Source organism: Microcebus murinus, chromosome 2 (assembly GCF_040939455.1).
Source record: "Microcebus murinus isolate Inina chromosome 2, M.murinus_Inina_mat1.0, whole genome shotgun sequence".
Classification (NCBI taxonomy): domain Eukaryota; kingdom Metazoa; phylum Chordata; class Mammalia; order Primates; family Cheirogaleidae; genus Microcebus; species Microcebus murinus.
The window spans coordinates 124,899,978-124,912,463 of NC_134105.1; the positions used below are offsets into that span (position 1 = coordinate 124,899,978).

At 35.3% G+C, this 12,486-nt stretch overlaps 1 protein-coding gene across 1 annotated transcript in view; it reads left to right on the forward strand.

The window, feature by feature from the left end:
- Positions 1-12,486, forward strand: part of AXDND1 (axonemal dynein light chain domain containing 1) — a 158,827-nt gene that overhangs the window by 42,791 nt on the left and 103,550 nt on the right. The window contains exons 13-16 of the mRNA XM_012772571.3: positions 1,875-1,976; positions 2,864-3,039; positions 4,262-4,337; positions 6,652-6,886. Of these exons, the coding sequence (XP_012628025.2) occupies positions 1,875-1,976; positions 2,864-3,039; positions 4,262-4,337; positions 6,652-6,886 (589 nt within the window). The remainder of the gene's footprint in view (positions 1-1,874; positions 1,977-2,863; positions 3,040-4,261; positions 4,338-6,651; positions 6,887-12,486) is intronic.

Sequence of the window (12,486 nt, forward strand, 5' to 3'; positions counted from 1 at the left end):
TAATATTATTATAAAAGTGTAGCAGCTGTCATTTATTCAGTTATTACTATGTGCCAGATATTTTGCTAAGGGATTAGTTGGCATAGTTCTTATAGTAATCCCAATTATTCACATTTTTCAGACAAGGAAACAGACTCAAAGATGTAATTTGCTTAAGCTCACATAGTTAGTAAATGGTAGAACTTAGCAAGTCTAACTCTAGAGCCTGAACTCCCAATTATCATGCTATACTACCTTCAGGGACAAATAGACAAAACTGAGGACAACCACCTAAAGGAGAACCCAGTGTAAGAGTAGTCCATGAGAAAAAAAAAGATCTGTGACGTTGAAATCACTGTGAATTCACTATAAGGTGATTGTATGAAATGGTTCCTAAAACATTTCTAGACTCTTACAAGATTAAAAGTAAAGAGAATAAGTAGAAGGAGACAGTTCTCCCTTTTTCCTCTGGAATGGTCAGACTTCATCTGATGCAGAATTTTTAAAGGGACATTGACATAATTCAGAAGAAATAATCATGACAGTAAATATGTAAGAAACAAATATGAGTTAGGCATGTTCAATAAGAGGGAAAAAAAAGATAAGTCTCCATCACACTAAAGGTATTTAACAAGTAGAGAATTGACCCAAGTAGAGGTTTCTATAGAAGAATACATTTTAATGATGGGCTTTTTGTTAGATCATCCCTAAAATTCCTTCCAGAAGTGACAGCTAGAATGTCAACTCCCTGAAAATAAGGACTTTATCTCTTTTGTTGATGGCTATGTCCACAGTGTCTAGAGCAGTCATTTGTTAAATGACTAAACAATTGATTAGATATATGAGTGGTTCTCAAAGTGTGGCCCAGGGGCCCCCTTGCAAGTCCATGAGACCATTTCAGGAACTCCATGAGACCATAACTAGTTTCATCATAAAACTAAGATGTTATTTGCCTTTTTCCCTCTCATTCTCTAATGAGTACACAGTGGATCTTTTGAGAAGCTACTTGGCATGGGATGTTATAACAGATTGAATGGAAAAGCAGATGTGAGAATCCAGCTCTATTCTTTTAAGGCAGATATTTACATTTGTAACAATGTAAAACCGTAGCACTTTTCCACTCATGTTTTGAAAAAATATAGTTATTTTTTTCATAAAATGCTGTTCATGTTAATACAAAATGAGTTTATTAATGTTTAAGTGGATTAACAAATACATATTTTAAATAATTTAAATTTAATTTCCAATATAGTAAATATCAATAGATATAATTCATACAAATAAAAACCACTTTGGAGTGCTCCATAATTTTTTAGTGTAAAGGGGTCTTGAGATTAAATTGAGAATTTCTGCTATCTACTGTAATTTGGTTCCAATTCAGTAGTTTTAGAAAATATGAATTTGTGATTCATATTAGTTAATGATTTAAACAAGACATTTTGGTTGAGTTAATGATTCAGTGAAAAGTTGATATATGAAATCAGTGTAATAAATTATAGTGGTTTGGCCGGGCGCTGTGGCTCACGCCTGTAATCCTAGCTCTTGGGAGGCCGAGGCGGGCGGATTGCTCAAGGTCAGGAGTTCAAAACCAGCCTGAGCAAGAGCGAGACCCCGTCTCTACTATAAATAGAAAGAAATTAATTGGCCAACTGATATATATATAAAAAATTAGCCGGGCATGGTGGCGCATGCCTGTAGTCCCAGCTACCCGGGAGGCTGAGGCAGAAGGATCACTCGAGCCCAGGAGTTTGAGGTTGCTGTGAGCTAGGCTGACGCCACGGCACTCACTCTAGCCTGGGCAACAAAGCGAGACTCTGTCTCAAAAAAAAAAAAAAAAAAATTATAGTGGTTTGTTAATGTTTTAAGTTCCTGATTATAGTACATTATTTTCATAGGTAATTGAAAGAAACAGAGTCATATTGGCTAAAAGACTTTATCTTAATGAAAAAGGCTGGAATAAATACACTAAGCATTTCATCATACTGCTTTCAACTAAGGTAAAGCTCAATTCATTTAAGTTATGGGAAGAAAGACTCCAAATGTTGAGGGTTGAGACTATAAGAAATTTTTGCTAAATTTACAGATTTTTAAACATGGCTTTATATTTGTGCTTTATGGTGGGGAGAATGAAAAAAATCTAAGGAAAGGTGAAAAAAGGCTCTCAATTCCTTATATTTGTTTTCTACCCTAATTAAAACAATTTATCTAAGTTTATCAACATTACAAAGTTGTTCATAGAATTATGGTTATATTAATGCTTAGACTAAAGAAAAGTAAGTAGATATATTTATTGATAGTTGCATTATTGATGCATTCTATACAATTTTATGGGAAAATTCAGTGAATATCCTAGGGAAGAAAAAGAGGGAACTGGCATCTAGTGTGCTTTTACTGAGTCTAGTCATGTACACTAATCATTGCATTTAATTCTGAAAACAATCCTATCTGTGAGATAGGCATTAAGTTATTTATTTTATGGATAATAGAAATCAATGACAAATAGATTAAGTAATGTCACCCAAGGTTACACAGCCAGTAATGGCTATGATTCACATTTGGTTCCATTTGGCTTCTTGGTTCCTGTTCTTTCCAATGTGCACCACATGGCTCCTGTGAAGGTCCTGTGGGAAAGTTGCGTTTGTGTTGCAACTGGGGATAAGGAAAACATCTTATCCCCAATACTTTATGTGCCTTGGAAAAACCATCACCAAATGAACTATTTAGTAGTGATCATATTTTGAAAGAGGAATATCTTTAATTTTTTGATCAATTCCTTATGTTTTTCTCTGTTGTTATAATATTAATAATGGCCTGGTATATATTAATGAATATTTGTTGCATAAGTTAAATGAATAAGTTGTTTTATTCTATGCTTTTTATCTAGGACACTGCAGACCTTGCACTATTGCAGAAATTGACACAAAAATGGAGAAACTCAGTGAATAAATTTAAACAGGAGATAGAACATACTGAAGAGACTACAAAGGAGACGTTGCAAATTGTTAAGGACAGCCTTGTCAAATGGCAGCAGTTCTTCGGGAATAATAAATGGATCACAAAGTATTTTGTTTTTCTGATTGTATTATATCATGTATGATAACTCAGTCCAATTCTGTTTCTCTCTTTTACCTTATGATTACTCTAACATTGATTTGAGGGAGGTAATCGGCAGTCCTTACAAAGGCACAATCCTGAAAAGGATCTTGAATAGTCTTGTGGTTTCTAGTGCTTAGTATCTCTGGAGTGCATCCTGACCATCCCCCTCCATCTAGCTGCTGCGGGCTCCATTTGAATCCAACTCTTTTATTGTCTTTTCTCTATTGTAAAAAGAAAATCAACCTTATGTCATTAGTATTGGCAAACTTGAGTATCTGGATCCATCTTCAAATTCATGTGCAGAGAAGTAAAACCAATGAGTGGCAGTTACAGGAAGAGTGGTTTTGATTGGTTATTATACTTTGTAATGATTAGAGAAATCTGACAATGGAAGAAACTTCTAATAAAGTAGTTAAGTTGAGGCCAAATACCCAAATCACAGCCAAGATTAGTGGGAATCTACACTTTGGACACAGCCTGGACTAGTTGATTTCTAAGGTTCTTTTAAACTTTAAAATACTTTGTTGAGGAGACACATTTGGGTGCCATTTCCATTTCAAATTGAGAACGATGGTTTCAGCTCTTCATACCCCATAAAGGGTTTCCCAATCAGTGTATTTGGAAGTTCTAGAAGCTGAAGCTAGTACATCTCCTAGCTGGTTGCTGCTGCCATGTACCCATTTCTATTGTTTGTTGATGCTTAGCTGGCCAGCGAGCATAGCGGGGCATGGTTCTCTTCTCTCTTTCTCTTCAGGAACTTCTTTGTCAATAGCTTTCACCTTGTGAAACTTCATAGACAATAAAGGAAATGCTTTGTTACCAGGTTTGGGGCTCGTGACTTAAAATTTGAGCCTTAATCACTCAGTAGGCTTTCTTTCTATTTATATATTGTTTTGGGAGCTGTATTTAACAGGAATTCTCATGATGATCTAGTTTTGAATTCTCAAGACTCAGAGACCACTCTTAAAAAAATGCTATCATGGCCCATGGCCCTGTAGCTTGGTTACTCAGGTCTAATTGAAGCCTGAATTTATAATTTTAAAGATAAATACCTATGGAGAGAGGGGCTAGACCTGGAATACATTCTTGAAAATCATGGGGAGAAACATAATTGTTTAGTGTATGGACTTATGATTTTCTTTGTTTATACCTTGTTATGAAACTTTTCTCTTTTTTCTTCTTTCAGTGGAAAAGGCATTTTATCCCCTAATAAGAGAAATACATTTGATTCAGTTCTTTCAGACTTCAAGCATTGGCAAAAAGTAAGACTTTCTATTAGTAATAAATAGCTTGGTAATCACATTCCTACAACTGAGGTATATATCATCCTGTAAAAATGCCATATAAATATTTATTAAAGGGAAGGAAAACAGCAAGACCATGGGGGCTTTTAAAAATATGCTTCAGTTTTTTCATTTCTATTTAAAATTTTAGGGCCAAATAAAGTTAGGCTGCTAGAAAAGACATTGGGCAAAGATACTTGAGTGGCAGTGAGGGTAGTTATGATTCTCTTACCTAATTGTCAGACATAAGTAACATTTGTGCCTCTCCTGTATCTGGCTTTTGTTTTAAGGACAAATTGGACTTTTAAAATTAATATCATCTTTTTTATTGTGGTAAAATATATATAACATAAAATTTACCTTTTGGTTATTTAAAAATGTACAGTTCAGTAGCATTAAGTACATTCACATTGATGTGCAGCCATCACCACCATTCATCTTCAGAACATTTCCATCTTCCCCAGCTGGAACTCTGTACTCATTAAATAGTGACTCGCCTGTCTGCCTCTCCCTAATCCCTGGCAACCATTATTATACCTTTTCTGTCTGTGAATTTGACTACTCTAGGCTCCTCATATAAGTGGAATCATACATACTTTCCTTTTGTGACTGGCTTATTTTCCTCGGCGTAATGTCCTCAAGGTTCATCCCTGTTGTAGCATATTTCACAATTTTCTCTTTTTTAAAGGCTGAATGATATTCCATTATATGTGTATACCACATTTTCTTTTATCCATTAACAAAATCTTTCTAAAAGGGTTTGAGCTTTGAAAATAGGTTTCATTAATCAGATTACTTTCATGTTATAGTAATCTAACAAAGGAAAATATATGACACTGAAATACTTCCAAAGTGAATATCAAATTCATGACTTAATGAAATCTCATTCAGATCCCAAGAAATCATTTTTTCTTTTGGAATGAGTTGAGCAGAATACGCTCAGAATTGAAGATGTTTGCTGTCCTACATACAATATACCTAGTTTAGTGACTTTTTCTTTACTGTTCAGCAGTTTTTATATGCATAGATAAAATTAAAAAATGTTTTTTAATTTATTAGGACTAATAACTCATTTATTAAGCACTTTTTGTGAGGAGCTGAAAATGTTTTATATATATTATCTTTTATTAAGCACTTACTCTTTGTCAGGAGCTGAAAGTGTTTACATATATTATCTTTCTTACTCTTCATGGCAGCCACATGATGTGGATCTTATAATCCCCATCTCACAGATGTAGAAATTGAACCTTAGGAATGTTGAGTGACTTACGTAAGTTATCTATAAATGCTAAGTGGCAGTCAGTATTGGAGTCCAGGTGTCTCCAACTCAAAATTCTTACTCTTTTTTTATTTTTTTTTTGAGACAGAGTCTCGCGCTCTGTTGCCTGGGCTAGAGTGCCGTGGCGTCAGCCTACCTCACAGCAACCTCAAACTGCTGGGCTCAAGCAATCCTCTCTTGCCTCAGCCTCCTGGGTAGCTGGGACTACAGGCATGCGCCACCATGTCCAGCTAATTTTTTTATATATATAGTTTTTAGTTGTTCAGCTAATTTCTTTCTATTTTTTTAGTAGAGATGGGGTCTCGCTCTTGCTCAGGCTGGTCTCGAACTGCTGAGCTCAAATGATCTGCCCGCCTCGGCCTCCCAGAGTGCTAGGATTATGGGCATGAGCCCCCATGACCGGCCAAAATTCTTACTCTTAATTGCTCTTCTCTATGCCTCCCTACATTGATTACTCTTAATGAAGGATGAGTAATATTTCCATTATCTGAGTCACAAATAATGGCAAACTTTATGTATAAATTGCACTTTATTTTTTCCATAAATATTTATTGATATGTCATGGTCGGGACTTGCACTTGGGGTTAGGCAGATAAATGAAACATGAATAAAATATAACCTGTACATTCTAGGAACTTTCCCAATCTAGTGGGGATCCCGCAAACAGATATATTACAACCTTACTAAAGCAAATAGTAATTAAATATGCTCAGCTCACTAGGACATAATTACCTGTCACTAATTTTTTACCCACATAGGATTTAATAGAATGATTATTATTCTGGTAAATCATGGGTTATCTCATAGAGTATCAAAATTAAATTTACTTTAATTTTAAAAATAAAATAAATGTCACATGTTATATCTTTGAAGAAAAAATGGTATGTACAATAATAATAGGGTATGCGACTCCAAAATAATTGGGAGTCACTGGGGAATAAGGATCTGAGTAGACTTTGATAAAATTATTACTGAACAATATGCAACTTTCTCGCCTTCCCTTTCACTCCCTAGGTGCTGCATGAGGAGAAAGAAAAGTTTACTGGGGATTTTCTAGTGTCAAAATACGATACTCTCAAGATTATTAAACATTTACAGGAAAACTGGTCAGATGTTGGGCTTGGGATATTTGGTCGCCATAAAAGTTTGGAGGGAGAGATGCCCCCAGAGCAACAGTACATGGAGGAAATGATCAAAAGCATAGGAAGACTCTACAAAGAATATGAAATAAGAATGAATGGAGATAATGGTAAGGAAAAAACCATGATAGTTAGATTTGTTGGCATTATAAAGCATTTCAACAATAATTATTTTTAATACAATTAATATTTAAAATAAAAGTCATTCATCCATACAGTATTAAAAAGAAGCAAAAATGCAAAGCATCAAGAATCACTTTATTGAACTATATTTATGTTGTAATTCACCTACTTAAAGTATACAATTCAGTGATTTTTTTAGTATATTCATAGACATGTGCATCCATTATCACAGTCAAGTTCAGAACATTTTCATCAAAATAAACCTCACATACCCTTTAGGTCTCACCCTCTTATCCATCCCCATCTATGCCTCAGTCCTAAGTCTACTTTCTGTCTCTATAGATTTCCCGTTCTGGGCTGTCATATGAATGAAATCATATACTATGTTTGTGATCCTTTGTGACTAGCTTCTTTCACTTAGCTAATGTTCTGAAGGCTCTTCCATGTTTTAGCATATATCCATACTCATTCATTTTTATGGCCTAATATTCCTTTGTATGTATATATTACATTTTGTTTATCATTTCATCTATTTTTTTTTGTTTTTTTGAGATAGAGTCTCATTCTGTTGCCCGGGCTAGAGTGCAGTGGCATCAGCCTAGCTCACAGCAACCTCAAACTCCTGGGCTCAAGCGATCCTCCTGCCTCAGCCTCCCGAGTAGCTGGGACTACAGGCATGTGCCACCATGCCCAGCTAATTTTTTCTATATAATTTTAATTGGTCAATTAATTTCTTTCTATTTTTAGTAAAGATGGGGTCTCACTCTTGCTCAGGCTGGTCTTGATCTCCTGAGATCAAACGATCCACCCTCCTTGGCCTCCCAGAATGCTAGGATTACAGGTGTGAGCCACTGCGCCTGGCCTCATTTCATCTATTGATAGATATTTGTGTTTCTAAGTTTTGGCTATTATGAATAATGTTAATATAAACATTTGTGTACACATTTCTGGGTAGACATTTATTTTCTTTTCTCTTGGATATATACTCAGAAGTGGAATTCCTGGCCATTTAATAACTGTCTTTAAGTTTTTGAAGACTGCCACAATGTTTTCAAACTGCAACAATGTTTCATAAATGCATCATTTTATATTCCCACCAGCAGCATATTAGGGTTCTGATTTTTCTGTATACTTGGTAGCACTTATCTTACTTTTTAATGCTAGCCATACTAGAGGGTGTGAAATAATATTTCATTGTGATTTTGATTCGTGTTTTCCTGGTGACTAATGATGTTGACCATTTTTAAAGGCTTATTAGCCATTTGGGAGAACTGTCTGTTCAGATCCTTTGCCCATGTTTTTTATTTTTTCTCAGACAAGTTGATATTTATGCTATTAGTTCATAACACACATAGAAAAGCAATATTCTAAAGTTTCATAGTACTGGAGAACAGATACCATTGTTCAACATTGATGTGTATTGTATGTTATTGTGCACTATGATTGCTTGTATTAGACAAATGTTCACCAGCTGACAACATAACTCTTTGAGAATTTCAAATAGAGTGAGACCATCTGGGATATTAGTCTGTGAAATTACATTCTACATGAGTGATTCTCAAACTTTAGTGTGATTCAGAATCACCTAGCGATTTGGTGAAAAAATGCAGATTCCTGAGCCCTGCAATCCAGTCACTCCACACACTGTGTCTAGCTAGAGAGATGGCCACAAACTGGCAGTTTTAGCAAGCCCCCGGTGATTCTGATCCAAGTGATCCATGTACTATACTTTTAGAAAAAAAAATCCTTTATTATGAGCCAGTTAGTAACTTGCTCTAATATAAATGTAAAACACCCTCCCCTCACATACTATGGTGATTCTTTGCCCATGCCCATTGGGTTATTTGTCTTTTTATTATTGAGTTATAAGAGTTCTTAATATATTTTGGATACAAGTCCCTTTTCAGATACATGAGTTATAAATACCTTCTCCTATTCTGTGGGTTGCCTTTTCATTTTCTTGATAGTGTCCTTTTAAGTACAGAAGTTTTTAATTTTGATGAAGTCTATCCAATTTATCTATATTTTCTTTTTTTGTTTGTGTTTTTGGTATCACATTTAAGAATTCTTTGCCAAATTCAAAATCATGAATATTTACCTTTGTTTCTTCTAGGAGTTTTATAGTTTTTCTTTTATATAATGGCATTTGACTTATTTTGTGTTAATTTTTATATATGGTATGAGTAAGGTTCCAATTTTATTCTTTTATATGTGGCTATTCAGTTGTCCCAGCACCATTTGTTGAAAATACAATTCTTTCTCTATTTAGTGGTCTTGGCACTCTTGTTGAAAATCAGTTGACCAGAAGTATGGGTTTATTTTGTACTCTCAAGTCTATCCCATATGCCTGTCCTGTGTCACACGATCTTGACTACCATTGCTTTATAGTAAGTTTCAAAGTCAAGAAGTGTGATTCCTCCTGCTTTATTCTTTGTCATGATTGTTTTGGCTATTCTGGATCCCTTAAAATTCTACATGAATCAGCTTATGAACTTCTAAGAAGAAGTCAGTTTGGATTCTGATAGAGATTGTGTTGCATCTGTATATCTGGGTAGTATCGTCATTTTAACAACATTAAGCCTTTCGATCCATAAAGGATGTTTGTTTTTCAATTATTTAGATTTTCTTTAATTTCTTTCAATAATATTTTATAGTTTTCTGAGAAGTACGTTTCATGCTTCTTTTGTTAAATATTTTCTTGAGTATTTTATTCTTTTAGATGCTATTGTGAATGGAATTTTTTTCCTTAATTTCATTTTCATATTGTTCATTGAAAGTGTATAGAAATAGAATTGATTTTATGTGTTGATCTTGTATCCTGCAACTTGGCTGAACTCATTTATTAGTTCTAGTATTTTTTAAGTAGATTCCTTAAGATTTTCTATTTATGAAATCATATCATCTATGAGTTGAGAGTTTCACTTGTTCTTTGCCTATATTGATACTCCTATTTATTTTTCTGGCCTAATAGCCCTGGTAAGAACTTTCAGTACAGGTCCTTGCCTGCGAGAGTGGCCACTGCGTTGGTGCTCTAGGGCTCGGACCCTGGCTAGCCAGAAAATAAACCTCCTCTTATGTGATTGCAAAAAAAAAAAGAACTTTCAGTACAATGTTGAATAGAAACAGTGAGAGCAGACATCCTTGTCTTTTTTTTTTTTTTTTGACAAATAAGAGTATAGGTTTATTTAATTACAGTAAGAATATAGATTTCTAGGATATACACACCTAGATCCACAATATCCACCCTCCTACTTAAGATATTTCCCAATTTCTAGCACCTAGGTTTCTAGACAAATTAGTTATTTGGCAGAGGATTTCTTGCGTGTTGTGGAATGAGAGCAAAGAGACAGACATCCTTGTCTTATGCCCTGGAGGAAAGCATCCAGTCTTTCCCCATTAAGTATGATGTTAGCTGTGAGTTTTTCATTGATACCTTTTATCAAGATTAGGAAGTTTTGTTCTATTACTAGTTTATTAATGCTTTTATGTGAAAAGGTGTTGAATATTTTCAAATGCTTTTTCTATATCTGTTGAAATGATTGTGTAGTTTTTGTTTTTTATTCTATTGATATGATATCTTATGTTAATTGATTTTGAGATGTCAGTCCAACCTTTCTTGACTGGAATAAATCCCATTTGGTCCTGGTGTATAATTCTTTGTTGCTAGGTTTGGTTTATAAGTATTTCATTGAGAATTTAAAAACATTTTTTTTATTTCAGCATATTATGGGGGTACAAATGTTTAGGTTACGTATATACGATGGGGCCCCTGCCCCATCCGAGTCAGAGCTTCAGGTGTGTCTGTCCCCTGATGGTGTGCACTACACCCATTAGGTGTGAATGTACCATCCCATCCTCCCCCTTCTGCCCGACACCCGATTCATGTTATTGCTATATGTGCAACGTAAGTGTTGATAAGTTAATACCAATTTGATGGTGAATACATGTGGTGCTTGTTTTTCCATTCTTGGGATACTTCACTTAGGAGAATGGGTTCCAGCTCTAACCAGGATAATACAAGACATGCTATATCATCAGTGGTTTTTTGTGGCTAAATAGAACTCCATGTGGTACATATACCACGTTTTATTAATCCACTTGTGTATTGATGGGCACTTGGGTTGTTTCTACATCTTTGCAATTGTGAATTGTGCTGCTTATAAACATTCTAGTGCAGGTGTCTTTTTTATACAGTGTCTTTTTTCCTTTGGGTAGATGCCCAGTAATGGGATTGCTGGATCAAATGGTAGATCCACTTGTATCGCTTTAAGGTATCTCCATATTGCTTTCCACAGAGGTTGCACTAGTTTGCAGTCCCACTGGCAGTGCATGGGTGTTCCTAGCTCTCTGCATCCATGCCAACATTTATAATTTTGGGACTTTATGATAAAGGCAATTTTCCCTGGAGATAAGTGATATCTCATTGTGGTTTTGATTTGCATTTTCCTGATGATTAGAGATGTTGAGCTTTTTTTCATATGTGTTGATCATTAGTCTATCTTCTTTTGAAAAGTTTCTGTTCATGTCCTTTGCCCACTTTTTGATAGGGTTGTTTGATTTTTTCTTGCTGGTTTTCCTGAGTTCTAAATCTATTCTAGTTATCAGCCCTTTATTGGATGTGTCGCATGAGAATATTTTCTCCCATTCTATAGGTTGTCTGTTTGCTCTCATGATATTTTCCTTGGCTGTGCAGAAGCTTTTTTTTTTTTTTTGAGACAGAGTCTCGCTTTGTTGCCCAGGCTAGAGTGAGTGCCGTGGCGTCAGCCTAGCTCACAGCAACCTCAAACTCCTGGGCTCGAGCGATCCTTCTGCCTCAGCCTCCCGAGTAGCTGGGACTACAGGAATGCGCCACCATGCCCAGCTAATTTTTTATATATATATCAGTTGGCCAATTAATTTCTTTCTATTTATAGTAGAGACGGGGTCTCGCTCTTGCTCAGGCTGGTTTTGAACTCCTGACCTTGAGCAATCTGCCCGCCTCGGCCTCCCAGAGAGCTAGGATTACAGGCGTGAGCCACCGCGCCCGGCCCAGAAGCTTTTTGATTTGATGAGGTCCCATTTATTTATTTTTGTTGTTGGGATTGCCTTTGGGGTCTTCTTCATAAATTCTTTGCCTAGGCCAATGTCTAGAAGAGTATTTCTAACATTTTCTTCTAGAATTCTTATAGTTTCTTGTCTTAGCTTGAAAGCTTAAGTCTGTTATCCACCATGAGTTGATTTTTGTGAGAGGTGAAAGATGTGGATCCTATTTCTTTTCTGCATGTGGCTATCCAGTTTTCCCAGCACCATTTATTGAATAAGGATTCTTTTCCCCAGTGTATGTTTTTGTCTGCTTTGTCGAAGATTAGATGGCTATATGAGGATGGTTTTATATCTGGTTTCTCAATTATGTTCCATTGCTCATTGAGGATTTTTATATCCATATTTATAAGATATATCTGTCTGTAGTTTTTTTTTTTTTTCTTGTGATATCATTATCTAGTTTTGGTGTTAGGGTAATACTAGCCTCATGAAATGGGTTGGGAAGATTTCCTTCCTTTTCAGTTTTTATAAGAGTTTGTGAAGAACTAGTGCTAATTCTTTGAAT